Consider the following 27,462-nt stretch of genomic DNA (forward strand, 5'->3'; position numbering starts at 1 on the left):
TCAATTAGCTACAGGCACGGAAAGGTCAAAACAAGCAAAGTGAGTCATCAAGAGACTCTCTCATCTCAGTTTGCAGTTCTGATGCCAGCTGGGGTGGGAACTGAAGAGCAGAAAGGGAGGAAAACACGAAAAGGAAGATTCAAAATGAAAGACGTTTTCCACTTTCACTTGAAAACATCAACCGCCTTCTTTGTTACGGTTTCAGTCCCTGACCAACTTCAAATTTCCCCTCTCCACCACCAGGTTGAAAGTATTGTATGCTAACTTTGAATTTCCATATAAAAGTACATAAAATTAAGTACAAATCCCCTCATTTTTCTAAGTCCACTTTCTAGAAGTAACTGCTGTAGGTTTGAGATCTTTCTGAACCTTTTCTATGCATTTGCTAACATTCACAGAAAACACATCTTCTCTTTTTACTCAACAACATGTCTCTCCATGTTATAAGACTCATTCTTAAAAAAAATAAGAATTTATGGAGGTACAATGCACATCATATGAAACTAACCACTTTCACAGTGAACAATTCAGTGGACTTTAGTACATTCACAGTGCATGCAACCACCACCTCTAGTTTGAAAACATTTTCATCACCCTGAAGTCACCCAATCTTTTTTTTAAAAACTGAGGTACAGTTGGTTTACAATATTGTATTAGCTTCAGGTATACAACATAGTAATTCAAAATGTTATAGATCAGACTTCATTTATAGTTATTATAAAATATTGGCTATATTCCCTGTGCTGTACAATATATCCCTGTAGCTTATTTATTTTATATAGTTTGTACCTCTTAAGTCACCCATTCTTTGTAATGGCTACAGTGTTAGTGTCCCATAATCTGGATGAACCACATGGATTTAATCAACCTACAACTGATGGACATTAAAATCATTTCCAGTGTCTGGCTATTATAAAAATTGACTCAGTGAACATCCTTTAGGTATTTGTGCTGGTATTTCTGTAAGCCAGATTCCTTAAATAGAATTCCTTGGTCTGAGAGGTAGCCACTTCTTAATGTTTGATATGTACTTCCAAACTGACCTTCAGATAGTCTGTTCAACTTGATACTGCCCAGAAGGGCATATGATAGTTCCTTTCCTACACACTCATCAGCATGATATTATTATCGATCTGACAGGGAAAAAATACATCTTAATTTCAGTTTCATGTTCTGAAGATAGGATTGGACATATTTTTACGTTTTTATTGAAAAATTTCCCAGAGTTGGAGATTTTCTACTGTTGCAGTTTTGGGGAAAAAAACAGACAAGTGAGCTATACTAGGTGAGTCCTATCTCTAAGAATTCCTGGCATTGTGTTTCCTTCGTGCCCGACTGCTAAAGGGGAAGGGGCAGGGATGAAGTTCACCACAGAGATCACACAAAACTGAAAGTGAAATTCACTCAGTTGTGTCCGACTCTTTGCGACCCCATGGACTATACAGTCCATGGAATTCTCCAGGCCAGAATACTGGAGCAGGTAACATTTCCCTTCTCCAGGGGATCTTCCCAACCCAGGGATAGAACCTAGGTCTCCTGCATTGCAGGTGGATTCTTTACTAACTGAGCTATCAGGGAAGCCCATAGATCACAGAGGGACCATTATATACCTGCCCCTGCTTAGCACTTCTCATAAGTTCTCTCCAATCCTCACAAGCACCCTGCAAGGTGGGAGTTTATTCCCATTTTACTTATGAGTAAACTGAGGCTCAGGAAGGCTAAGGTATCTGTTCAGGATACAATACTAGGTCTGCGTGAGTCCAAAACCTGAGCTCTTTCCACTATAGGGGTTGTGCAAGCTGTTTGGGCATCCCAGGTGGTGCTAGTGGTAAAGAAACTGCCTGCCAATGCAGGAGACATAAGGGACTTGAGTTCCATCCCTGAGTCGGGAAGATCCCCTGGAGGAGGAAATGGCAACCCACTCCAGTATTCCTACCTGGAGACTCCCATGGACAGAGGAGCCTGCTGGGCTACTATTCATAGTGCTGCAGAGTTGGACATGACTGAAGTGACTTACTCTGCATGCACCTGCTGTTTACAGGCAAATCATGCATCATGAGGAGGTTTTGGTGAGATGGGAACCAGTCTTCTCAGAGTTCAAGTTAAGAAGAAGGCATGCATTTGCTCAGTTTTAGGAATAACGACTGGCTCTTTGATTAAGCAAACTTCTGATTTACACCTTTAATTCAGTTCAGTTGTGCCTGACTCTTTGCAACCCCATGGACTGCAGCATGCCAGGCTTCCCTGTCCATCACCAACTCCCAGAGCTTGCTCAAACTCATGTCCATCAAGTCAGTGATGCCATCCAACCATATCATCCTCTGTCATCCCCTGTTCCTCCTGCCTTCAATCTTCCCCAGTATTAGGATTTTTTCCATCGAGTAAGTTCTTTGCATCAGGTGGCGACAGTGTTGGAGCTTCAGCTTCAGCATCAGGCCTTACAATGAATATTCAGGACTGATTTCCTTTAGGGTTGACTGGTTTGATCTCCTTGCTGTCCAAGGGATTCTCAAGAGTCTTCTTCAACACAATTCAAAAGCATCAATTCTTTGGTGCTCAGCTTTCTTTATGGTCCAACTCTCACATCCATACATGACTACTGGAAAAACCGTAGCCTTGACTAGATGGACCTTTGTTGGCAAAGTAATGTCTCTGCTTTTTAATATGCTGTCTAGTTTGGTCATAGCTTTTCTTACAAGGAGCAAGCGTCCTTTAATTTCATGGCTGCAGTCACCATCTGCAGTGATTTTGGAGCCCCCAAAATTAAGTCTCTCACTGTTTCCATTGTTTCCCCATCTATTTGCCATGAAGTGATAGGACCGGATGACATGATCTTTGTTTTTGAATGTTGACGTTTAAGCCAACTTTTTCACTCTCCTCTTTCACTTTCATCAAGAGGCTCTTCAGTTCCTCTTCACTTTCTGCCATAAGGGTGGTTCATCTGCATATATATGAGGTTATTGATATTTCTCCCGGTAATTTCAATTCCAGTTTGTGCTTCATCCAGTCTGGCATTTCACATGATGTACTCTGCAAATTTAACCAAACAGGGTGACAATATACAGCCTTGATGTACTCCTTCCCCAATTCCATGGTTCCATGTCCAGTTCTAACTGTTGCTTCTTGACCTGCACAGGGATTTCTCATGAGGCAGGTGAAGTGGTCTGGTATCTTTTTAAGAATTTTCCACAGTTTGTTGTGATCCACACAGTCAAAGGCTTTGGCACAGTCAATAAAGTAGAAGTCGATGTTTCTCTGGAACTCTCTTGCTTTTTTGATGATCCAACAGATGTTGCCAATTTGATCTATGGTTATTCTGTCCTTTCTAAATCCAGCTTGAACATCTGGAAGTTCTCGGTCCACATATTGTTGAAGCCTCGATTGGAGAATTTTGAGTGCTACTTAGCCAGTGTGTGAGATGAGCACAATTGTGCACTAATTTAATTAGGATGGACGAAAACAAACATTTTGTCTTTTTAAAACTCGACTTCGAAGGGGGAAGGATGCTGAAAGGAAGAATCCGAAAGAAATGAAGAATGCCAGACAGGTGTGTGGTCAGTGGCTGACTGGCCCTGGAGGCAACTCACAGCCAACTAGCCCCAAGCCATGCTCATGGGTGGGGCTGACCACACCCTCACCAGTCACTAGCACAGCTCAACACAATTAGATGAAAGGACTGGAGCTAGGGGAGAACAAGGTGACTGCTGTTGGGAGGAAAAACCCAAAGAGGAGGCTGCCTTGGGAGAGGAGAACAGCCGCATGCCTTCTAGTGCCCCACCACTGGCCACACCCCTGCTCTGGCTCTTGCGTCACCATGCGCTCTGGGATATCACTTACTAGTTCGATTCTGACATGTCTGTTTCCTCCCAGGAGAAGGTAAGCTCCTTGAAGGCCAAGGATCTCCATCTGTTCTATTCACCAATGGAGTCAATTGCGCTGGCACATGGTGGTCCTCAACAAGTTTGCTTAATGAGGGAATGTCATTGCTTGCCTGTGAGGGGGGCTTTAATCTCCTTCTCTGTCCAAAAGGTGAGGATTCCTACCCATGTTTATAGATGAGGGAACTTGAGGCTCAGAGAGGGTGATGCTTTGCTGAAGGTCATGTAGCTGACGAATGGTGCTCCAGAATTTAAACCAGGTCAACAGTGAATTCAGGATGACAACCCACATCTGGTCTGTTTGAGTCCAGCTCCCCCAACACGTTACAATTTTTAACCAATATCCTACCCTGCTTCCTCTAGGGTAAGATTTAAGCATCATGGGATGTGTGCGCCCAAACAGATGAGGGTCAGGCTACTTCTCGGCCTGCGGCAGAGACTCCCCACCTTGCCACCACTAACGTCTTGGGCCAGAACAGCCTTTGTTGTGAGGGGCTGTCCTAGGTAGCACAGGATGTTTAATATGATCCTCACCTCTAACCACTAGATGCCAGGAGTACAGGGTGAGCAGGAGAGGCTCACTTCAAAGTAAGGGACTCAGCCCTGGGAGGGACTGGATACAAAACAGAAACATGCACAGCGATACCCCTCGTTGTGGGGAATCTGGGCCTGGAATAAAAAATGTTCCAGAACAAACAAGAGTTTCCATGAGGGAAACTGGCCCAGCAAATCTGTCAAAAACCCAAAGCTCATAACCACTGGCAGCTACAATAACAATGGCCATAGCAGGCGCAGATACTGCAGATTGAGGAAATGGGTGCTCACGTTTATGCCTGGGCTGGGTATATGGAAAAGGTGCTGGAGGTGGGGAAAAAGCCTTTACACGTGTCAGAGGAAATGTAGACCCGGCATGACAGGCATGATGGAACAGATCTGCTCCCTGTTCAGTGGGGCACTCCCTTGTCCTTTTCCCAAAACAGAAGGTCTCTATGGCCAAAGATAACGCACTCCAATAAAGAGTTCGAGCCAGGGAAATCCTCTACACTGACCATTGCTATTTTGCAGCAGACGACTTACAGTTAAATGGATTGGAGGTCAGGGTGGGACTGTAAGAGGAACGCATGCGTTTGTGCTGCTACTGCAATGGATTAAACCAGAAAGTACAGTGGTGGTGGGGGGAATGGGGAAAGGTTCTCAGTGTCCTGGAGGAGACTCACAAAATTTGATTAGAGTAATTAATTTAAATTGAGAAATAACATTTATCAGCTATGAAGCCTCTATCACATTTGCCTCAGATTCTAATCCTGACAGGATTTCCCTGGTGGCTCAGACGGTAAAGCATCTGCTTACAATGCGGGAGACCTGGGTCAGGAAGATCCCCTGGAGAAGGAAATGGCAACCCACTCTAGTACTCTAGGCTAGAAAATCTCATGGATGGAGGAGCCTGGTAGGCTACAGTCCATGGGGTTGCAAAGAGTCAGATACAACTGAGCAACTTCACATACATCACATACTAATCCTGACAGAGGCATTGGACAGGTTCTCATGTTTTGCCCCGTTTTGATAGATAAAAAATCCAACTACCAGAGGATTAAGTGACTGGCATAGGTACATGCTGGAAGGGAACTGAGTCTAGCCTTTCAACTACGAAACTCCAAAACATGGGTTAAGAACACAGGCTGTGGAGTAAAACAGACCTGGTGTGAAGCCACTTCAGTGGCTGAGGGACCTTGGAAATCTCTTTGGATTTCAGTTTCTTTACCTGTAAATTGTTTTAGTCACTCAGTTGTGTCTGACTCTTGCAACACCACGGACTGTAGCCTGCCAGACTCCTCCGTCCATGGGATTTCCTAGGCAAGAATACTGGAGTGGGTTGCCATTTCCTTCTCCAGGGGATCCTCCTGACCCAGGGATCGAACCGCATCTCCTGCATTGGAGGCAGATTATCTGTAGAAGGGAAGGGACATAGTAATAAATGCCTCACAAAGTAGTAGTGAGGATTTGATAACATAAAGCATATCAAGGGTCTGGCCAAGTGCCTGGTAGGTGATCATAGAAAAAGGATATGACCTATCACTGTTATTACACCACTGACTGCTCTGCTGCCATCAGTACTTGTTTATATGACTTCATTTATCAGCAAATAGCAGACACTTGTCTAAACTACTTGGACTAAATACCTCTACATGGGACCTCCACTAAGGTAACTTTTAGGAGGAGAAAACACTATAAAAGCAAAAGATGTGGAAAGAGCCTAAAATACCTGACAATAGGGATTATTTCAATAAATTACAGTGTGATCACCCAATGGAATATTGCACGGTTGTTAAAAGCATTCTTCTGTGCTCATTTTGGCAGCTCATTTCCTAAGGGCAGAGCCATGCAGAGAAGGGCCTGAACAAGGATGACATGCAAATCTGTAAAGCATTCTTCCTGAGAGAATACTGTTTTATTTTCTTTGTATCTATGAGATGATGAATGTTAACTTGTTGTGGTAATCATTTCACAATACATACAAATCAAATTATGCTGTATACTTTAAACTTACACAGTACAGCCGTATGTCAAGTTATATGCTAATAAAACTTGGAAAAAACATTCTTTTTTTAGAAATGCTTAATGAAAATAGGAAAGTCTCACAAGTAGAGTTAAGGAAGAGAAGAAAGACCCCTATTTAAATTACAAATGATAACAGGGGTTACCCCTGAATGGTGGGACTATGGGTGATTTTTATTTTATTTATTTGTTTTTATTTTTGGCTGTGGTGGGTCTGCTGCTTGGGCTTTTCTCTAGTTGTGGCAAGTGGGGGCTCCTCTCTAGTCGCTATGTGAGGGTATCTCATGGTGGCTTCTCTTGCTGTGGCACATGGGCTCTAGGGCTCAGTGGTTGTGGCTCCCAGGCTTAGTTGCTCTGAGGCGTATGGGATCCTTCCAGATCAGGGACTGAACCCATGTCTCCTGCATTGGCAGGAGGATTTTTTCTTTTTTTTTTTTAACCACTGAGCCACCAGGGAAGCCCTGACTATGGAGGATTTTTATTTTCATTTTCACACGTCTCTACGTTTATTTCTGGAGAAGGCAATGACACCCCACTCCAGTACTCTTGCCTGGAAAATCCCATAGACGGAGGAGCCTGGTGGGCTGCAGTCCATGGGGTCGCCAAGAGTCAGACATGACTGAGCGACTTCACTTTCACTTTTCACTTTCATGCATTGGAGAAGGAAATGGCAACCCACTCCAGTGTTCTTGCCTGGAGAATCCCAGGGACGGGGGAGTCTCGTGGGCTGCCATCTATGGGGTCGCACAGAGTCGGACACGACTGAAGCGACTTAGCAGCAGCAGCAGCAGCAGCAGCAGCAGCAGCAGCAGCAGCAGCTACGTTTATTTTCCAGATTTTCCATAATAAAGAGATAGTAATGAAGGGAAAACACAATCAGCAGAGAAATGTGCAAGACCATGAACACTGAGTCAGAAGTGGTGCTATCAACAAAATCACAGTATGGTATCCAGTTCAGATTAATGCACATTAAAAACATGGTAAACGGCACTAGACCAATTCACAATCGATAAATGTCAAACCTGCAAGATCTAGTATGAGGACAAACCTTTTTTAAGTTGGGAGACATTCTGAGTAGATGTGAATGACAGCTGAAGAAAATATTTGTTTCAGGTGTGGAGAAAATATCGTACACTTTGCTTAGTGCCAGCCAGGAATTAGGAAGTCTTCCAGAGCCTTGGGCAAGCAGCCTGAACATCTTCACTGGGCACCATAAAAAAATGGCTTCTGCACAATAACGGTAAAGGTAAAATATTCCACAGGCTGAAATGGAATGACGACTCTCACTACCACATAAGCAAACAAAGCATAAGGACCAGCAGTGAGGTAGGATGCTCTAGACTGAAAATCTGGCTATTACTTTTAGATCCTGGCAAGCTGCAGGTGCTATTAGGACCAAACTGACTTTATAAAAGCCTACCACAGCAGAGGCATTGCCAAACCTTACAGAATCCAGCTCTAGCGTGACTGGCTGCATGACCTTGGGCACATTCAGGTTTTTTCCCTATAAAGTCCTGATGAAACCTACCCTGCAAAGTTGAGAATGAGGCCATGAATATGAAGGACCTTGCACAGAACTTGGCTGATTGTAAACACTGAACTAATGAAAGATGTTAGGACGAAATTTAAAACGACAAGCTTTAAATTACAGTAGTCAACTGTTACAATAGTCAAACTATTATTCCAGGAACAGCAGAAACTCAGGAGTTCCTTTTAACACGGAATACAAGTTAGTCCTCAGCTACATTCTTACCTTCCAGACAGGCGGTTTGGTTTCTGGTTTTCTTCCCACACTTCTTCCTCAAACCTCAAATGTCCTTTCCCCCCTTTACCCTCATCATCTCTGAGCCATTTCAGACCCAACACGAGCCCCTGCACCCTTGCTCAAAGACAGAGAGAAATATGACTATGAGTTTAGAATTAGTATGTGAGAACATGGAGAAGCAATTCTGCCCAAGACAGATATACATCAAAAGTAGAGGCTTGATGCTCAACGTCACTAATTATCAGAGAAATGCAAATCACCGCTCACTAGTCAGAATGGCCATCATCAAATTGTCTGCAAACAATAAATGCTGGAGAGAGTGTGGAGAAAAGGGAACCCATTTATACTGCTACTGCTGCTGCTGCTGCTGCTGCTAAGTCACTTCAGTCGTGTCTGACTCTGTGCGACCGCAGAGACGGCAGCCCACCAGGCTCCCCCGTCCCTGGGATTCTCCAGGCAAGAAAACTGGAGTGGGTTGTCATTTCCTTCTCCAATGCATGAAAGTGAAAAGTGAAAGTGAAGTCGCTCAGTCATGTCTGACTCTTGGCGAATGCATGGACCGCGGCCTACCAGGCTCCTCCATCCATGGGATTTTCCAGGCAAGAGTACTGGAGTGGGGTGCCATCACCTTCTCTGGTGGGACCTAAAAAGGGAACTACTGTATGATCCAGCAATCCCACTCCTGGGCAAACTCTCAGAGGAAACAAGAATTAGAAAAGATTCATTCACCCCAATGTTCACTGCAGCACTATTTACGATAGCTAAGACATGGAAGCAACCTAAACGTCCATCGACAAAGGAATGAATAAAGAAGATGTGGTGCATATATACAATGGGATATTACTCAACCATAATAAAATAATGCCATTTGCAACAACGTGGATGCATTTAAGTCAGAGAGAAAAAGACAAATATCATATGATATCACTTATATGTGGAATCTAAAAAGAAATGATACAAATGAACTTATTTACAAAACAGAAACAGACTTATAGAATTCAAAAACAAACTTATGGTTACAAAGGGGAAATGTGGGGGTAGGGGGCAGGGATAAATTAGGAGTTAGGGATTAACATATACACACTACTACATATAAAATAATCAACAAGGATCTACCACATAGCACAGGAGACTCTACGCAACATTCTGTGATAACCTACGTGGGAAAAGAATCTGAAAAAGAATGCATATATGTGGATGACTGAATCACTTTGCTGAACACCTGAAACAAACATGGAACTGTAAATCAACTACACGCCTATATAAAATTAAAAAAAAAAAACTGAGGTCTAACAGTGATATTAGATGGCTTAGATTTGTGATTATCTATAATGGCAGAAAAATGCAAACTACTGAAATGTTCAACAATAGAAGGGTGATTGAATAAACATACATCCTTTTGACAAAACACTATACGAACCCATTATCTCTTAAAACTAGAGATAATGAAAAATGTTTAATGACAAGAAAAAAGGTCCTTATACCATGAGTTATTTTATATGGTTAAGACAAAAGCAAGTTAAAAATAGTATGATTATAATTTTGTTTTTAAAAAGTATAAACACAGTATATATTAACAGTAAAAGATAAGATTGCACAAGTATATACCAAAATATTAATAAAAGTTTTTCGGTAATGGGAAGATGGGGTTACAAGAACTTTTATTCCCTTTTCTGACTATGATGTTATATAATCAGAAAAGAAAGCAAAATAGAAGGCACTTTAAAAAAATAGGAGAAATGTCATTAAAAAATTCAACATAAGTACTTAATGATATAAAATATTTACAATGTAAATATCCATTAATAGGAGACTGGTTATATAAAATAAATCACATCATGTTGGAATAATATATACTTGGTCAATTAAGATCATATTTTCTAACTGTGATATAACATTTCCCTTAAGCCACAATAAAACTTTCATCTAGCTAAATGACAAAGGGAGGAGGAAAAGAAGAGATGAACAAGAAACAGCAGGTAAAATGCATGAAAAGACAAAAACAGAAAATCCAATAAAAAAGCATTGAGAGAAAGAAATATTTAACTTTAGTAAAAGGTACAAAATCTTCAGGAGATGAAGAGGAACCTTTATACACCTAACGGTGCAGCTTGGAAATATGTGAAGCAAAGATCAATAGAGATGCAAGAGAAACTGGTCATCCACGGTCCCTGAGGGTGGCAAGGGGGAGGAATAAATCCAAAGGTAAACAGATAACACAAAGATAAGGCTGGCAGACTGTGAGTAACCCCAGATTAGGCTCAGAGTGTTAAAGCTTCATAGACAGACCTAGAATAACACTGAAAGGAAATTATAAAATATTAACAGGGCTTGTTTGGGAGTGGAATCTTTCTCTTTCCTCTTTTCTGTATTTTTCCATAATGAACACACACTCTTATAAGGGAAAAGAAATACAGTTCAAAGAGAACAGAGGGCTCAGTTGCCATGTAGGGAACACAGCACCCCATAGCATGCCCTGGACCCGGCCCAAATGAGTCCACCAGCCGCGCAGCTGTGATGGGGGAGGCGGCCTCGGCGAGCGACTGACCGGCCAAGGCAGCTCGCCTTCCGCCTTCCTCACTCCACATGAGTGAGAGCACACAAGCCCCTTCCAGAGCTGGGCAGCCCAGGGAGGGGATTTATAGGCACAGAGGGATCTGGATATCTGCTCCAGTCGAGCAGCAGCGCTAACCTCCCCGGTCAGAAGCAGACGGAGCGCCATGCAGTTGGCGCTCCCTCTCTGACCTCCACAAATGCCGCCTTTGTGCCGGGGCCCAAGACCCGGGTCCACAGGGGCATGGGGTGGGGGTAGGGAGGAGGCCACAGAGAACAAGTCCTGCAGTGTCCTCCTGAACTGTGGCTCCAAGGACCACTTGCATTTGCGACACGGCCCTTAACCTTTTTGGAAGAGGTTGCCAGCCCCGAGCTCTCCTGACACCCTCCCAGGAAGCCAGAGGAAGGCCTGCTCAGAGTTCTGTTCTTGTTCAGTCACTCAGTCATGTCTGACTCTTTTCGACCCCATGGACCGCAGCACACCAGGCTTCCCTGTCTATCACCATCTCCTGGAGTTTGTTCAAACTCCTGTCCATTGAGTCGGTGATGCCATCCAACCATCTCATCCTCTGCTGCCCTCTTCTCCTTCTGCCCCCAATCCCTCCAAGCATCAGGGTCTAAGTGTTCTACTATCAATTAAAGTACTGGGTTTGGGCCTAAGTCATCTCTCCTCCTACGATAAAAGGTATGTACCCTGAGAGGCCGAATGGGTATCTCTAAAGGCCAGGAGCCAGGGGCAAGGATACTGCCACAGAGAAGCAAGCTGCTCCATTCCAGCACTGTGCTATTTCTGGAAGTTAGAGAAAAAGAACACACACATATGGGTAAGGAATGAATGACTGCCGAGAGGTTTGGAGCCGCCCTGTGGCTTCTCTTTCTGTTTCTCCCATTTTAGAGGGGCATAAGGACCACCAGAGGCAAAATGAGGAAGGCAGTGAACTTGGCACATGGAGTACTCCCTTTAGGGCCCCCTCCCCCACCCTCCCTGCTCCTCAGGCTACATTAACACCTATCCCGCTCTAGCTGTGGGGAAGGAAGCAATAAAGCCAGAAGGCAATTATTGGGATGCTAGGACTGGAAGTAATTCTGCAGAATCTGCACTGCATGTGCCAAGGTGACTTACAGGGAGATAGGTGGGGGCAAGATGGCATACTCCAAGCTTTGCAGATCATCCTGCAAACGAGGCTGTCTAACTCTGCATACAACCTCAGGGGCATATTTCCATTTATTGATCCCCACCAAAGACACACTCACAGCATAAAGACATTGTTCAAGTTCTCTCTGTGTTTGTGGACATAACCATTATGAATAATCATTCTGTTTCTGTCTGATTGTTTCTGCCCAATAAACAGAACCTGGGATTAGCTCTTTATCCTGGTATTTTAAACAAGTTAAAAATTATTTTGCCAAAATAATTCTTTGAGGTTTTAGAAACCAATATCCACATGTCAGATCCAGCCCCTCAAGTCTGGCCTCAAGTCTGTTGGATTTCAGACATGGCTCGATTTCTCTTTGCCCCAGTTCTCTAGGTCAGGGCAAATTTGCAAGGTGATTAAATATTTCCTACAGTGTTCCCTGTGTGGGATCTGTGTAGAGTAGAAACAAGAGAAAAAAATTAAAGGTTTCCTGGGGAGCTGAAGGAAAGACAATGGAAGATGCACTTTATGCCGGGGCTGGGCTACGGTGAGGAGGCATAGACAGCGCTCTCCCTAGAATCGTGAGCACAAATGAGGAGCCTGCAGGCCAGGCAAGCTGATGACACTGAGTGAAGAGGCCAGGTGTTGGGAGGATAGCTGGGAGAAGTGGGGACATCTGTAGGTGAATGCTGACTGGCTACTTAGGTACGGCTCATAACTGCCATGTGAGAACACAGGCCCAGCATGCTAGGTGGTCCAATTCCTCAAAAGAAGCCAGAAGTCCAGATTGTTACAAGGACTCTTTTGATTTCTAAATGTGAGCTCACAACAACGTGCAGCCAAACAAAACACAACTGAGGGCCAGATGTGACTAGAAGGCAACCCTATCTAGGATGTAAGTGACATGAGGGCAGGGAGTAGAGCCTGCCTAAATGCTTGTGGAGTGAGCAAAGGCCTTCCTGGGGCACAGGGTGGACTGTCCTCGGAGAGACAAGGGGAAGAGATGGCGGGCAACATGGAGACTGTAATCAAGGGAGGAAGTAACTACGGTGACCTCGAGCCACCACCACTGAGATGGAAAGGAAAGGGTGAAATGGCAATCAACAGGCTGAAGAATTTTTGAAAAGCAGAACTCAGCAAAAGACCAGATGTGCGGGGCTAGGGCGGTGATGAATCTTCCAGGGGAAGCCTGTGATGAACTTGGCCAGAGGGCTGAGAGCCTGGTCACCAGGGAGAGAAGGTAAACACATTTTTCTTCATGAGCTTCAAAGCCCTTCATCTGGCTCCCCAGGATGACCTTATTGTGTTTTTTTTTTTTCTCCTCTGTTCTTCCACAACGGGGATCAGGGGATAGCCAGGAGCCCAGAGGTTCCAGCACAGAGCCAAGCCTATTGGTAATGAGACGAGGACTCATTCAGAGGAAGTATTAGCAGAGCTAACAGAGGGATGCGCAGGGCAGGGGATGAGCACTGAGGGGTGGACAGGAAAAAGGGGGGAAGAGTTTGGGCTGCTGGGTGTGACAGCAAGGACAGGAGCGGGTGAGGGAGACTTCAAACAGCTCTCAAATCACTGGTCTCCATAGCTTGGGACATGCCTTGGGTGCTGGCCCACAACTCTCCTAATAACTCAGAAAGTCAAGATAAAAAATATTGCTAAGCAAAAGTATTCAGGACATGTAAGGAACTGGCAGACTCAAGTCTACTCAGCTGAAGAAGGTGAGCCTTTTCATGATAGGAAAAGGATTTTTATCATACTAGGTGCCCAAGGCCTTTGGGAAAGGAAAAAAAAAACCTCAATGTTCACTTTAAAAGATAAACTTTATCAGGAGGTTATGAATAAGAACTACAACCACCTGAATTAACCAAAGAATTTTTACAGTAGCTAATATTTACACCTTAACTAGTTAGGAAGTCAGTGATTACGAACCATGGGCCAAGGAACCGTGCTACGTCCTTTAAACGTACTACTTTGTAAGTCTTCACAGCGGTTCTCTAGAGGAGCTGGCAGCACCATGCCCAGTGTACCCACATGGAATAATGGCAAGACCTAGAGAGGTGTGGAGTTACCTGCCCAAGGGGACAAACTCTTTGAGGGACAGAGCCAAGCCCAGAAGTGAGATACTTTACTCCTGGGCCCTTATCCTCAGTCAGGGAACAACAAACATTTTCTGTAATGGGTCCAATAGTAAATATTTTTGGTGTTGTGGGCAATATGGTCGGGGTGACAGCTACTTGACTCTGCCTTTGTAGGGCCACGGCAGCTACAGACAACACACGGACATTTAGGCACGCCTGTGTCCCTGCACAACTGCAGCTACAGACACTGCAATTTCAAATCATCTTCATGGGTTATGAAATACTACTCTTTGGATTGCTTTTCTGCAGCCAATTTAAAAAGCAAAAATCATTCTCAGCTCTAGGGCCATAAGAAATGAGTGGGCGGGCTGAGTTTCTTCTCACATGCTGCGAGGCTCTAAGCCACTCGTCGAAGCCACTAGGCTCTCTTGCCCTCCATCTGAGGTCAGGCGCTGGTTTTCTTGGGAGGCCCATAGATATTTTAGGATCAAATGGATACCTATGAAAGTACGTCTGGATGGGGTCTCTGAAACACAACTGTGAGGAAAGACCCAACAGAGATGACGCCTCCAGTTACACCTTGAAGGACTGTCTGACACCAACTTTAAAACATCTTTCTCTTCCAGTCTGCTCACTTGCTCTCTTCTACTCAAATAATAAGCATTGATTCAGGTCAGACTGAAACCAGGGGAGGTTCTGGCTAGGACAGAGGTGTCTCCTCCCACACAACAGGGTTTTCTGCAAACATGAGCCCACCGTGTCCTTACCTGCAGGGTTTGGCTAAAGCGCTTTAACGGCGTGGCCTTCACAGGTGGGATGAGGTTGGCGAGGGATGTGACTCTGGAAAGAGGTTTGACTCGTTTATTACTAGGCTCCTAGGGTTAAAAAAGAAAAAGGAAACTGTCAATGGTCAATTCCAAAGAGAATGTAACTCCACCACACAGTCATGTCTCACTCCACGAGAGGCTGGCTGCACACCACTCTGGAGAATGAAAATGGTACTCATCTCACTCCTGCTGTGTGAAGGTGACTGGTGAGCCAGGAAAGGGTAAATAGTCGGGGTGGGGGTGGGTTGGGGTCAACAGAGGCAGTCTCTGAGCAAACAGCAAATAGGCAAATTCCTTCACCCCAACAGTGTCTGATGGCTTTTAAATCAGAGGCTCCCACTCAGGAGAATCACTCTCTCCAACCCCTCTTGCAGACAAAAGCTGCCTCCAATTTCCCATCCAATGACCTTGTTGGGCGGTTGTCTTTTGATGCTTCTGGTTTCATCTTTTTAAAAAAACCTTTTCTCCACCTTGCCTGAAACCACTGTCCAAATTTCTAATATGCAATGGCTTTTCTAAAGCACAAAGACTCTTTCTTTCTTTTAGTACACCAAATTAAAAAAATATTTTAAAGAAGTTTTTCTATTACTAGGCTGTTAAGAAAGCCTCTTGTACCTACCATATATTTGAAATGCACATATTAATACTTATAAATAACAACTAGACGGCAAAAAGAAAATATACAGAGAGAAAACCCTACCACGAGCACTAGTTTTTATACTATACCTAGCCACAAGTTATGAAAATTATCACCACATAAAACATGTGCAAATCTGCAAGTTACCCCAAAGCAAGCTGATGGGTGGGGGAGCCTACCTAAACCAATGACTCTGCAGATTAGAGTTACATAAATAAAAACAAGAGGCTGTGGAAAAGCGAGGGATGACAGACAAAACACTTGACAAAGAGAACAGTTACCCTTGTCTTCCTAAGCTCCATCTGACCTGCGGGAGATGCTGGACAGCACATGAAGACACCAGATTTTGATGGAAAAAGCCACACTTGCCAGTGGTTGTGGCGAAACTCAACCATTTCCAGAGGGAGCCTCCAGGTGTTCATCTTTCTTTTTCAGCCATTGCCTTCAAAGTTTTGAGAGTTAAAATTCTCTAGAATATCCCTGCAAGGTGTTTTGAACATAGTAGGTGCTTGGGAAAATCTTGCCTGAATCTGGAGTTCTGCCAAGACATTCTCATGTCATTTTATGCCCTTGCCAGCCTTAGAAAACAGAAGATTCCTCTGAAACAGACCCAACCTTTCTGGCAAATAGAAGAAATCTAAAGGCTGTTTAAAAAGCACAAAACAATTCCACGATGTGGCCAGGAGTGACTTCATGGTTTCTTGAAGCAAATACTTTCCCAAAACAGAGAATGCATCCGGGCTGCTGGGGACCTCTCCAGCCTCTTGGCATGCTGAGCTGAACAGACAGAAGGCAATTCTCCGAACACCAGGAAGGCTTAGTTCCAAAATGCAAAGGATGAATCTCTCAACACGAGCAATATCACATTATAATTATGTAAATGCTGAAGACAAAGATCCGATTGCCCCTCTGTTTTCAGGTGACAGTGCCCTTCAAGGATGCTCCCTGTCCAGTGCCTGGCTCCTGAGTATCTGTGCCCAGAGGAGGATTTTAAAAATATTTTTTACGTCAGAGCTGCACCACAGGCAGGCTTACTGAATAGACACACACACACACACACACACACACACACACACACACACACATGCTTGCACGCACGCACGCACAGCCTCTTGAGCATCCCCTGAATTTTTCTAAATGGCTCCTGCTTTGGCTGAAAATGCCAGAGTTTTGATATACCACCTTTGGCGGCACAAACTGCATTGCAGCAAGTGAGAAGAGGGCTTTCCTAGGGAAGCAGGATTCGGTCTCATACTCCGGCCACACACCTCAGAGCCCCTTGACTCCCAGGTCTCAATGGCTAAAGCTCCTAGGACACAGGTTCCATATCAAATTGGGGAGTTTGAAGGGCAAATGCCAACTGGGTTATCTTGCTTTAAAAAGGGAGCAGGGAGCCTTGCATGCTTGGTGGGATGAGGGAAGGTCGGCTTTGTTTCACTTGCTGTGTCACTTTTCTAAGGCTCTGCTGACTCTGCTGCCCGTTTTACATGAGCCAGTCAGCTGTGTGTTTTCTGCACTGCTGTAAGAAGCATGCACAGTGCAAATATCAGCCCCTCTGCAGGATGTGCCCAGTGTCGCTACATGAGATTGTAATTAAAACTCCCTTCCTAAGGCTTCACCCATTTGGAAGTAAACTCTGGGCTGCTCTCTGGCAATGTGACATTCCCAAGTAATGAACAACCGAAACAGAAACCACTGCTGCACGATGTACTTGATCCAGCAAAGTGGGCAGGTGCAATTTCAAACCAGAACATTTACAGGTTATTAGATCTATGGAGAGGGCTTTATGCCTGATCCACATGAGTGAAGTATGAATTATGGTGTTCTCCTTGAGGGCTTCAGTGAGAATAGGAGATTAAAAACATTCTTGGCCTAATTTGATTTTTCTTTTCCATTTACTCCGTATGTCTCCAGCTACATTTTACTGCTGTCTAAAAAGAGCCCTCAGGGAAAATGTTTCCAGATTCCAGTTAAATAGCTGTACTGAGAACCAGCAAATACAATTCCAGGGATGCTTTTCAGCTTTATAAAGAGATGACAGAACACAACCTTCAGAAGCTCCCTAATCCAAAAACTCAGCTGCCAAACCAAGCTGGGCAAGGTCACTGCTAAACCCACTTTCAAGTGCAGACTATACCTTTACCCTACAGTTTTAAGACAGAACAGGAGGGCATCTCATTAAAGAGGTTAAAAAAAAAAAAAAGCAAAAAAGAAAAATGCAGTGTGGGCAGTATTTCTTGAATAACAGTCTTGTTGCATGTTTTCCATATCTCACAGCTTTTTTATTTTTTTCTTATCTTATTGCACTGGCTAGGACTATCTGTATGTTGTTGGTTACAAGCTGCGAGACTGAGTACCATAGTCTAATTCCTAATTATAAAGTAATTATTATGAAGGTTTCACATTAAGTATTATATTTGCTAAGTGTATGGAAGAGATACCCTTTATCAAGTAAGGCAGTTCCTTTCCATGCTAAGTTAGCTGTGAATTTTTATCATGAATGAGTACTGACTTTTATCAAATATTTTCTCTTTATCTTTCTAGGGGACAAGGAAGCAGGAAAAAAGAAGGAAAAGGTGGGAAGAAAGGAAGGAGAGGATGAAGAAAGACATACAGGTCATATTTTTACATAAAGGAATTGATTCAGCAATTTTAAAAGTCTCTTGTGCTTGAATTACAAACAAAAGCGAATAAAGCACTGCATGTAATTTTATTTTTAATGTGAGGTTTCATTAAATATATTTTTAATAATCCTTCCCTAGGGGATACAGTTTTTGTCCTTCCCTCATTTTTCCCTCTAAGAGATAAAAACCAAAGCACAACATATGCAATGTAAGAAAATGCCTATCATATCAATATAATTTGGGACTATTTTTATTTCTCAAAAAAAGAAGGTTCCATTCTAACAGACACAGCATACAGGAAACCACTCATTCTCCCTACACCTCATTTTTGCAGCCAGAGTAGGGTTGGAGAACAGTGGAAGGGTCTTCCACATCACCTCTGTAGCTTCCCTGACACTCTGGTTTTACTGAGCCATAAACATGGCCCAGAAGGGCCCAAATATGCAGCCTTTAATGGAGAACTGACCACTCTACTGCAGGGCAACACTGCTCTTGGATGCTCTACCTCTGGCCAGGAGCTAGGGAGAGGTGAGCAACGACTGTGCTAGCAGGTGCTTCTGTTCGTGAGTTGATGGAGTGATTTTTTTTTTTAATGTCCTTCAAATGTTTAGAAACACCAAGAATCCTTTCTGGGGCTCCATCTGTGAGACAGGAGATGTGCTGGGAATTGCACACCCAGGCGTCATGTGTCACCCACCCCGAACCCTCGAGGAGGCTTTCATCATCCTCATGTTTTAAACAGGAAGTTTTGATCTATGAGTGATGGAGAAGCTCTAGCAGTACTAAGAATAATGAGTGCATAGTCACTGCAGGGACTCTTCTCTATGCTTTACACATAATTAGTAATTTATGTCTCCTAACATCTCTGCAAAAATGAAAGTCATTCAGTTATATCTGACTCTTTGAGATCCTATGGACTGTCCATGGAACTCTCCAAGCCAGAATACTGGAGTGGGTAGCCTTTCCTTTCTCCAGGGAATCTGCCCAACCCAGGGATTGAACCCAGGTCTCTTGTATGGCAGGCAGATTCTTTACCAGCTGAGTCACAACGGAAGCCCAAGAATACTGGAGTGGGTAGCCGATCCCTTCTCCAGGGGATCTTCCTGATCCAGGAATCGAACCGGGGTCTCCTGCATTGCAGGTGGATTCTCTACCAACTGAGCTATCAGGGAAGCCCAACATCTCTGCAAGGTAGCACGATTGTGTTCATCATTTTAAAGACAGGGAAAGCTAAAAAAAGATGGCTAGGATTTAAATGTAGGCAGGCTGTCTCCAGAGCCCATGCCCTACTTTAGGGTTTGGAGATATTTTTCAGTGAGGGGACAGATGGCTAAATGTTTTAGACTTTGAGGGCTGTCTAGCCTCTGTCACAACTATTCATCTCTACCATCAGCCATAAACAGTATGTAAATAAGTGAATGTGGCTGTGTTCCATTAAGCTTTCATTTAGAGACACTAAAATTCAAATTTCATATAATTTTCATATGTCCCAAAGTATTATTCTTCTACTTTTTTCAAGCATTAAAAAATACAGAAACTGTCCTTAAGGGCCTGAGGCCCCCTAGTCTCCCTCTGTTCATTAGAAAAAGGAACAGGAGTTTTGTTGGAGATTCTCCAATTTTCAATCAACTATTTTGCTCAGTAGAGGACACTACAGAAGATTCTAGAAATGTTTTTTAGATTTTAATTGGAAGCTAATTACTTTACAATATTGTGGTATTTTTTGCCATACATTGACATGAATCGGCCATGGGTGGACATGTGTTCCCCATCCTGACCCTCCCTCCTACCTCCTTTCCCATCCCATCCCTCAGGGTCATCTCAGTGCACCAGCCCTGAGCGCCCTAAGTCATGCATCGAACCTGGACTGGCGATCTATTTCACATATGATAATATACATGTTTCAATGCTATTCTCTCAGATCATCCCACCCTCGCCTTCTCCCACAGAGTCCAACAGACTGTTCTTTACATCTGTGTCTCTTTTGCTGTCTCGCATATAGGGTCATTGTTACCATCTTTTTAAATTCCATATATATGCGTTAATATACTGTATTGGTGTTTTTCTTTCTGACTTACTTTGCTCTGTATAATAGGCTCCAGTTTCATCCACCTCATTAGAACTGATTCAATGCATTCTTTTTAATAGCTGAGTAAAGACTCTTGAGAGTCCCTTGGACCGCAAGGAGATCCAACCAGTCCATTCTAAAGGAGATCTGTCCTGGGTGTTCTTTGGAAGGAATGATGCTAAAGCTGAAACTCCAGTACTTTGGCCACCTCATGCGAAGAGTTGACTCATTGGAAAAGACTCTGATGCTGGGAGGGATTGTGGGCAGGAGGAAAAGGGGACGACAGAGGATGAGATGGCTGGATGGCATCACCGACTCAACGGATGTGAGTTTGAGTGAACTCCGGGAGTTGGTGATGGACAGGGAGGCCTGGCGTGCTGCAATTCATGGGGTCGCAAAGAGTCAGACACGACTGAGCAACTGAACTGAATTGAATATTCCATTGTGTATATGTACCACAACTTTCTTTTCCATTCATCTGCCGATGGACATCTAGGTTGCTTCCATGTCCTGGCTATTATAAACAGTGCTGCGATGAACATTGGGGTACACGTGTCTCTTTCAATTCTGGTTTCCTTGGTGTGTATGCCCAGCAGTGGCATGGCTGGGTCATATGGCAGTCCTATTTCCAGTTTTTTAAGGAATCTCCACACTGTTCTCCATAGTGGCTGTATTAGTTTGCATTCCCACCAACAGTGTAAGAGGGTTCCTTTTTCTCCACACCCTCTCCAGCATTTACTGTTTATAGACTTTTGGATAGCAGCCATTCTGACCAGCGTGAGATGGTACCTCGTTGTGGTTTTGATTTGCATTTCTCTGATAATGAGTGATGTTGAGCATCTTTTCATGTGTTTGTTAGCCATTTGTATGTAGAAGATTCTAAAAAATTTATTTCCGAAATACTGTTTTCTAATAGTATCTTTAGTACACCAGGCAACATTTACAATGTTTTGATCCTGAGCTCTACTTCCAAGTACTACTGAGTTAAAAATACAGGTTAGAAATCTGATTCTTTAAAAAAAAAATCTGATTTTTTTAAGATGAGGCGGGGGCAATACTATGTCCTGCCACTGAAACAAATAGCTTTAGGGCCATTGGAAGTGGACTGTATTTGGTGCAGGGGCCATAGCTGGCTGACCACTGCCCTGTACCACTGCTGGCTTCATATGGGTCATGTCCTGGGCCAGTGGCCTTCAGCCTCAGCTTCCTGCTGAGACATACCCAGAGATGACACTCCCAAGCAAGGCGTCTCTCACAGGCACACTCAGATGGTCTTCAGGCTCTGCCAGACAGCAAAGGCTTGATTTGTACCCCTTCCTTGCAGCTGGGGACGCAGGGTCCTCTCCTCGTAAGCAGAGGGTATCTCTGACTCGCCTTTTATGTGAGTGAACGATATCCTACTACATTTTATTCTTAGCTTTCCAAACAAATTATCCTGAACATAACACAAACTTTCCTGGACCATTAATACCATGAATAAGGGACATAAAATGTTACAATGCTTGGGATCTGCTTCAAAGCGATATGGGGCCAGGGAAAGGGTCTGTGTGGGAAATGGCATGGATTCCAGGTTTTGTTGTAGAGTTCAGTCACTCAGTTGTGTCTGACTGTTTGTGTGGCAACTGGCAAATCTAGGGGCCAACCCTACATTGGCGAAGGACGTAGTGTGCACAATGCTGCCTATGGTGCCTGGTCAAAATGCCCCATAATACAAAGATTTACTTCAATGGACAGAAAACAGTTTTGCAGATGTACCAGTGAATGCTGACCTGGCACATACAGGTGCCATCTGAGATTTTTACTTTACTTGTTAGTGAGGGTCTGTCTAGTGACAAAGGATACCAAGCAGGCAGACACCGTCTAGAATCGGACAAAGGATACCGAGGAGGCAGACACCGTCTAGAATTGGACGAAGGATACCGAGGAGGCAGACACCGTCTAGAATCAGACAAAGGATACCGAGGAGGCAGACATCGTCTAGAATTGGACCTAAGTAGAAGAAACCTGGTAAAATGCAAAAAAAAATATCCCACTACTGAATTTAAATCATTCTCAACTGCTATAGGCCAGAATAGAGCCAGATCCAGGAGGCTGGGAAACTGAGAATAGAGAGAGATACCTTGAAACATTTAAACTTAAAGGTAGGACACCCCTGGAGAGGCACCAACATGGCTGTCAAGATTCCATGAAATCTGCTTGATTATTGCTGCTGCTGCCGCTAAGTCGCTTCAGTCGTGTCCGATTCTGTGCAACCCCATAGACGGCAGCCCGCCAGGCTCCCCCGTCCCTGGGATTCTCCAGGCAAGAATCCTGGAGTGGGTTGCCATTTCCTTCTCCAATGCATGAAAGTGAAAAGTGAAAGTGAAGTCGCTCAGTCGTGTCCGACTCTTAGCGACCCCATGGACTGCAGCCCACTAGGCTCCTCCATCCATGGGATTCTCCAAGCAAGAGTACCGACTGGGCTACTATTTGCTCTCATTAAGAAACCTACCATGGAACAAAATAGAAAGCCCAGAAATAAATCCACACACATATGGACACCTTATCTTTGACAAAGGAGGCAAGAATATACAATGGAGTAAAGACAATCTCTTTAACAAGTGGTGCTGGGAAAACTGGTCAACCACTTGTAAAAGAATGAAACTAGATCACTTTCTAACACCGCACACAAAAATAAACTCAAAATGGATTAAAGATCTAAATGTAAGACCAGAAACTATAAAACTCCTAGAGGAGAACATAGGCAAAACACTCTCAGACATAAATCACAGCAGGATCCTCTATGATCCACCTCCCAGAATTCTGGAAATAAAAGCAAAAATAAACAAATGGGATCTAATTAAAATTAAAAGCTTCTGCACAACAAAGGAAAATATAAGCAAGGTGAAAAGACAGCCTTCTGAATGGGAGAAAATAATAGCAAATGAAGCAACTGACAAACAACTAATCTCAAAAATATACAAGCAACTTATGCAGCTCAATTCCAGAAAAATAAACGACCCAATCAAAAAATGGGCCAAAGAACTAAATAGACATTTCTCCAAAGAAGACCTACGGATGGCTAACAAACACATGCAAAGATGCTCAACATCGCTCATTATCAGAGAAATGCAGATCAAAACCACAATGAGGTACCACTTCACACCAGTCAGAATGGCTGCGATCCAAAAATCTGCAAGCAATAAATGCTGGAGAGGGTGTGGAGAAAAGGGAACCCTCCTACACTGTTGGTGGGAATGCAAACTAGTACAGCCACTATGGAGAACAGTGTGGAGATTCCTTAAAAAATTGCAAATAGAACTCCCTTATGACTCAGCAATCCCACTGCTGGGCATACACACCGAGGAAACCAGAATTGAAAGAGACACATGTACCTCAATGTTCATCGCAGCACTGTTTATAATAGCCAGGACATGGAAACAACCTAGATGTCCATCAGCAGATGAATGGATAAGAAAGCTGTGGTACATATACACAATGGAGTATTACTCAGCCGTTAAAAAGAATTCATTTGAATCAGTTCTGATGAGATGGATGAAACTGGAGCCGATTATACAGAGTGAAGTAAGCCAGAAAGAAAAACACCAATACAGTATACTAACACATATATATGGAATTTAGAAAGATGGCAATGACGACCCTGTATGCAAGACAGGAAAAAAGACACAGCTGTGTATAACGGACTTTTGGACTCAGAGGGAGAGGGAGAGGGTGGGATGATTTGGGAGAATGGCATTCTATCATGTATACTATCATGTAAGAATTGAATCGCCAGTCTATGTCTGACGCAGGATACAGCATGCTTGGGGCTGGTGCATGGGGATGACCCACAGAGATGTTATGGGGAGGGAGGTGGGAGGGGGGTTCATGTTTGGGAACACATGTAAGAATTAAAGATTTTAAAATTAAAAGAATAAAAAACTATAAAAAAAAAATAAAAAAAGAAACCTACCAACTTGCATGAAACAGGGCACTCAAAGCTGGTGTACTGGGACAACCCAGAGGGATGGGATGGGGAGGGAAGTGGGAGGGGGGGTTCAGGATGGGGGACACATGTACACCCATGGCTGGTTCATGTCAATGTATGGCAAAAACCACCACAATAGTGTAAAGTAATTAGCCTCCAATTAAAATAAACAAACTGATTAAAAAAAGAAAAAAAAGGAAAGAAAAGAAACCCATCAACTGGCTCCTGATCACTCAGCTCCACAATATAAAACAGTCTGGTAGAGTTCAACTCTGATTTGTCTTAGAAATATACAGAGAAAACAGGAGTCATTCAAGATCAGGCTGCCCATCAGAAGAGACCTCTGTTCCACTGTATTGGTTTTAATTTGTGAAGGTGCTTTCCTTTCCCTACAACTGCCTCCTGAATCCACTCTTTTCTTTCATACAATAGCCCAGTCTTCCACTAAGCAGGCTGAGGGCTCCCGTCCTTGCTGATCATCAGTTCCGCTCTTTATAGTTGTCTTGACTTTACCATCCCTTTCCTTGTGGTTTACATTGTTTTACAGTTAATACCCAAGATTCTCACCCTTCAAAACTTCTAGGTCACCACAAATATTCTTCTGTTCTCACTTCTTATGACACCTCCTGTTGCCAAAGCCATCCCACCCTTTCATTTTATTTTGTCATCAAATCACCATAGGAAGAGGCAAGGAAGAATTATCCTGCAGGAGTCACAGGGAGCATGGCCCTACCAACACTGTGATTTTTGACTTCTAGTCTGCAGAACTGTAAGAAATAAATCTCTGTTGTCCTAAGCCTGCCTGCTTGTGATACTCTGTTATAGCAGCCATGCGAAAGGTATTTGCTGGAAAATTTCCTCCATAGTAAAGTTACTATTATTCCCTTTGTAATTATTACACAGAAATGGAAGAGATACTTTGGGACTATGTGCATTCTTTGAAACTCAGTTCTGTGAGTGTTTACCCAGCATATGCAAAGTGGCTTCACTCAAGCGTACAGGTGTCACCCTTGGGGGAATGTCTCCTGGCTAAAAGGGAAAACCAGAAGGTTGATCCAGGCAGAGCACCTGAGAGAGTTAGCCTCGGGGGAGTGGGCAAGGAGTGGGGCAGGCAACGTGGCTAGCAGGCAGGGCACAGTGGACCACAGGGGTGTGCAGGACACAGAGGCGCCAGTGAGGAGGCCTTCACAGAGCTGTCTGAGCGAGAGGAGCGGGGCTGTAGGAATGAGACAGGGAGCATCTTCAGAGCCTGCAACGGACTTCATCTTCTGTTTTCCAAAAGAGAAAAAGGCAGTGATGAAATAATGGTTTCTAACTCCAAAATTTCCATTAAAAATTTTTGTTGCTGTTGTTATGTTTTCTTTTCCCTGGCATGGAGCTAACTGACCTGGTATCATTTGTTACCAGAAGTTAAAAGGCAAATAATGAGGGCCAAATTCCAACGGAAACCTGGCTTCATTGATTAGGCCAAAGGCATTTCAGAATTATTGGTTGCTAACCCTCAAGGTGAACAAAAGGTCTTCAGACACGGAACTGTAATTTTCCCCTAGAGATGCTTATCGGTGATCTCAACGGATGGACCACAGGCTTTGTGGATGCTGACAAATCACCAGGAACAGCTCTAGGAAGAACTCCTGACACCCTCCTTCGGGCCAATTGCAAAGGTGGAGGCCACACCCTTTTGCTTATCTTCTCCAGGTGCAGGCCTAGTTGCCTCACACTGTGCACTAATGGAGATTCCATTTCCCTTTTGATGAAACAGTCCAACTCTCTCTGCATCAGATGCTACAAGGAAAACACCCTAATTTCCTTCTTTCAAAGAAAAAAAAATGTGGTTCCTTTTTCTTTTTTTGGTTACTAGGGACTAGGCGTGGATAAATGAAATCCACAGGACACTCTCAGTTAGCTTAGTCTTACGGCCAAGTTGTAGACAGGGAGTTGCTGCATTGAGGATCTGCTAATTTCTCCTGTCTTCCCTCATGGAAATGCTAAAAGAGCACATGAGGGAGACATCAGAAGATGGTCTGGGCAAATTCACAAACTGAACCATTGACTCTCAGGGCTGTAAAACTGAACACATTAAGGATGGGGAGATGGTCCTTATTCCCTGTATGTCAAGTCAGTCAACACCTTGACTTCTGCTTGAGCCAGCCAGCACCTACAGCCTCTGGCCAATGTCAGCCTGTGAGGTGGTTGCTTTTAGGGGAACCATACATAAGGCCGAAGCCCGAGAGGGGGACGCTGGACTGAACTCTCAGACACTGCTGGCATGAGCCTCTGAAAGTACACTCAGTTCCAGCCCCAAACAAAGCTCCCATCAAATGCAAGTAAAAAATGAGAAGAGAAAGAAGTCACGGTTTATGACAATTTATGTGGTCGTCTTGGCTTCATTTCCTCCAGGCTTCCCCTGCTTCCTTCAAGTTCAAAACACACGCTGGCAAAAACACTATCACTCTTGAATGTTCATATAAACTTAATGGCAGAATGAAAGAAAGGAGAGTATGCGGCAAGTTAGATGGATTTCATCCAGAGTACCCTGCAGGAGCAATTAATTTTACTGCAGACTCTGAGAGGGTTAATGTTCCTGGCACATCACTTCGCTTCTGAGAGAAGACCTCAAGCGAGTTATTATCTGTATCCCTCCTATTATCGTTGAATGTTTGCCCCCACACTGGAAAACAAGCCTGTTCTTCTCTGCAATGGGGCTATTAATTTTTTTCTAAATGATGCTCTATGGGATAAAGAAAACAAAACCAAAACAACATCTTGGAAAATAATTTACTAAAATACGGGACTCTTCAAGAGCTGAGCCGGGCAGCAGCCTAGGTTACGAACAAAGTTTCTTAGCAGTGCCAGTAAAATAAAACAGAACCACTGTTTCAGACACCCTATTTTTGGCTAAGGTTTCACTCCTCAATTACTTTCAAAGTTATTCGTTTCAGTCAACATTATAAGGGTAAGTCAACATTTGTCCTGGCAGCAAGCCCAATTTTGTTATTTTATTAGTCTGCTACTAGTTAAATTGGCCCATGATTAAACACATCTAATAAATAGCCCCAGAAGATTGGAGTTTAGCAGAAAACCACATTCAAGTTCTCTTACACAGGATGTTACTAGTATTTAACCTTGGGCAGAAGGAGACACGCACACCTTCACCTCGACAGGTTCCTTTAAGCGAACGCCAGCCCACTGCCCGAAACTCACTTTGGTCAGGCCCAGACATGGCACTGCAGACCTTCAGAGAAAGAGGAAGCTAAATATTTAGCTCTCTCTGCGGTCCCTGGCTCAACATACGCCTTCTGATCATCAAGCAGAGCCCTGACTCTGTCAAGGAGAAAGGGCCAGATGTTTAGAGCTGAAGCACTTTATGAGTCTG

The 27,462-nt window shown here is 43.7% G+C and overlaps 1 protein-coding gene across 4 annotated transcripts in view; it reads right to left on the bottom strand.

Moving 5' to 3' along the window:
* The window catches only part of ARHGEF3 (Rho guanine nucleotide exchange factor 3), a 271,833-nt gene that overhangs the window by 25,512 nt on the left and 218,859 nt on the right, over nt 1–27,462 (bottom strand). For all 4 annotated transcript variants that reach the window (XM_052636557.1, XM_052636544.1, XM_052636535.1 and 1 more), the window contains one exon: nt 14,731–14,838. In XM_052636557.1, the coding sequence (XP_052492517.1) occupies nt 14,731–14,838 (108 nt within the window). The remainder of the gene's footprint in view (nt 1–14,730; nt 14,839–27,462) is intronic.

The sequence above is a fragment of the Budorcas taxicolor genome, chromosome 1 (genome assembly GCF_023091745.1).
Source record: "Budorcas taxicolor isolate Tak-1 chromosome 1, Takin1.1, whole genome shotgun sequence".
Lineage (NCBI taxonomy): Eukaryota > Metazoa > Chordata > Mammalia > Artiodactyla > Bovidae > Budorcas > Budorcas taxicolor.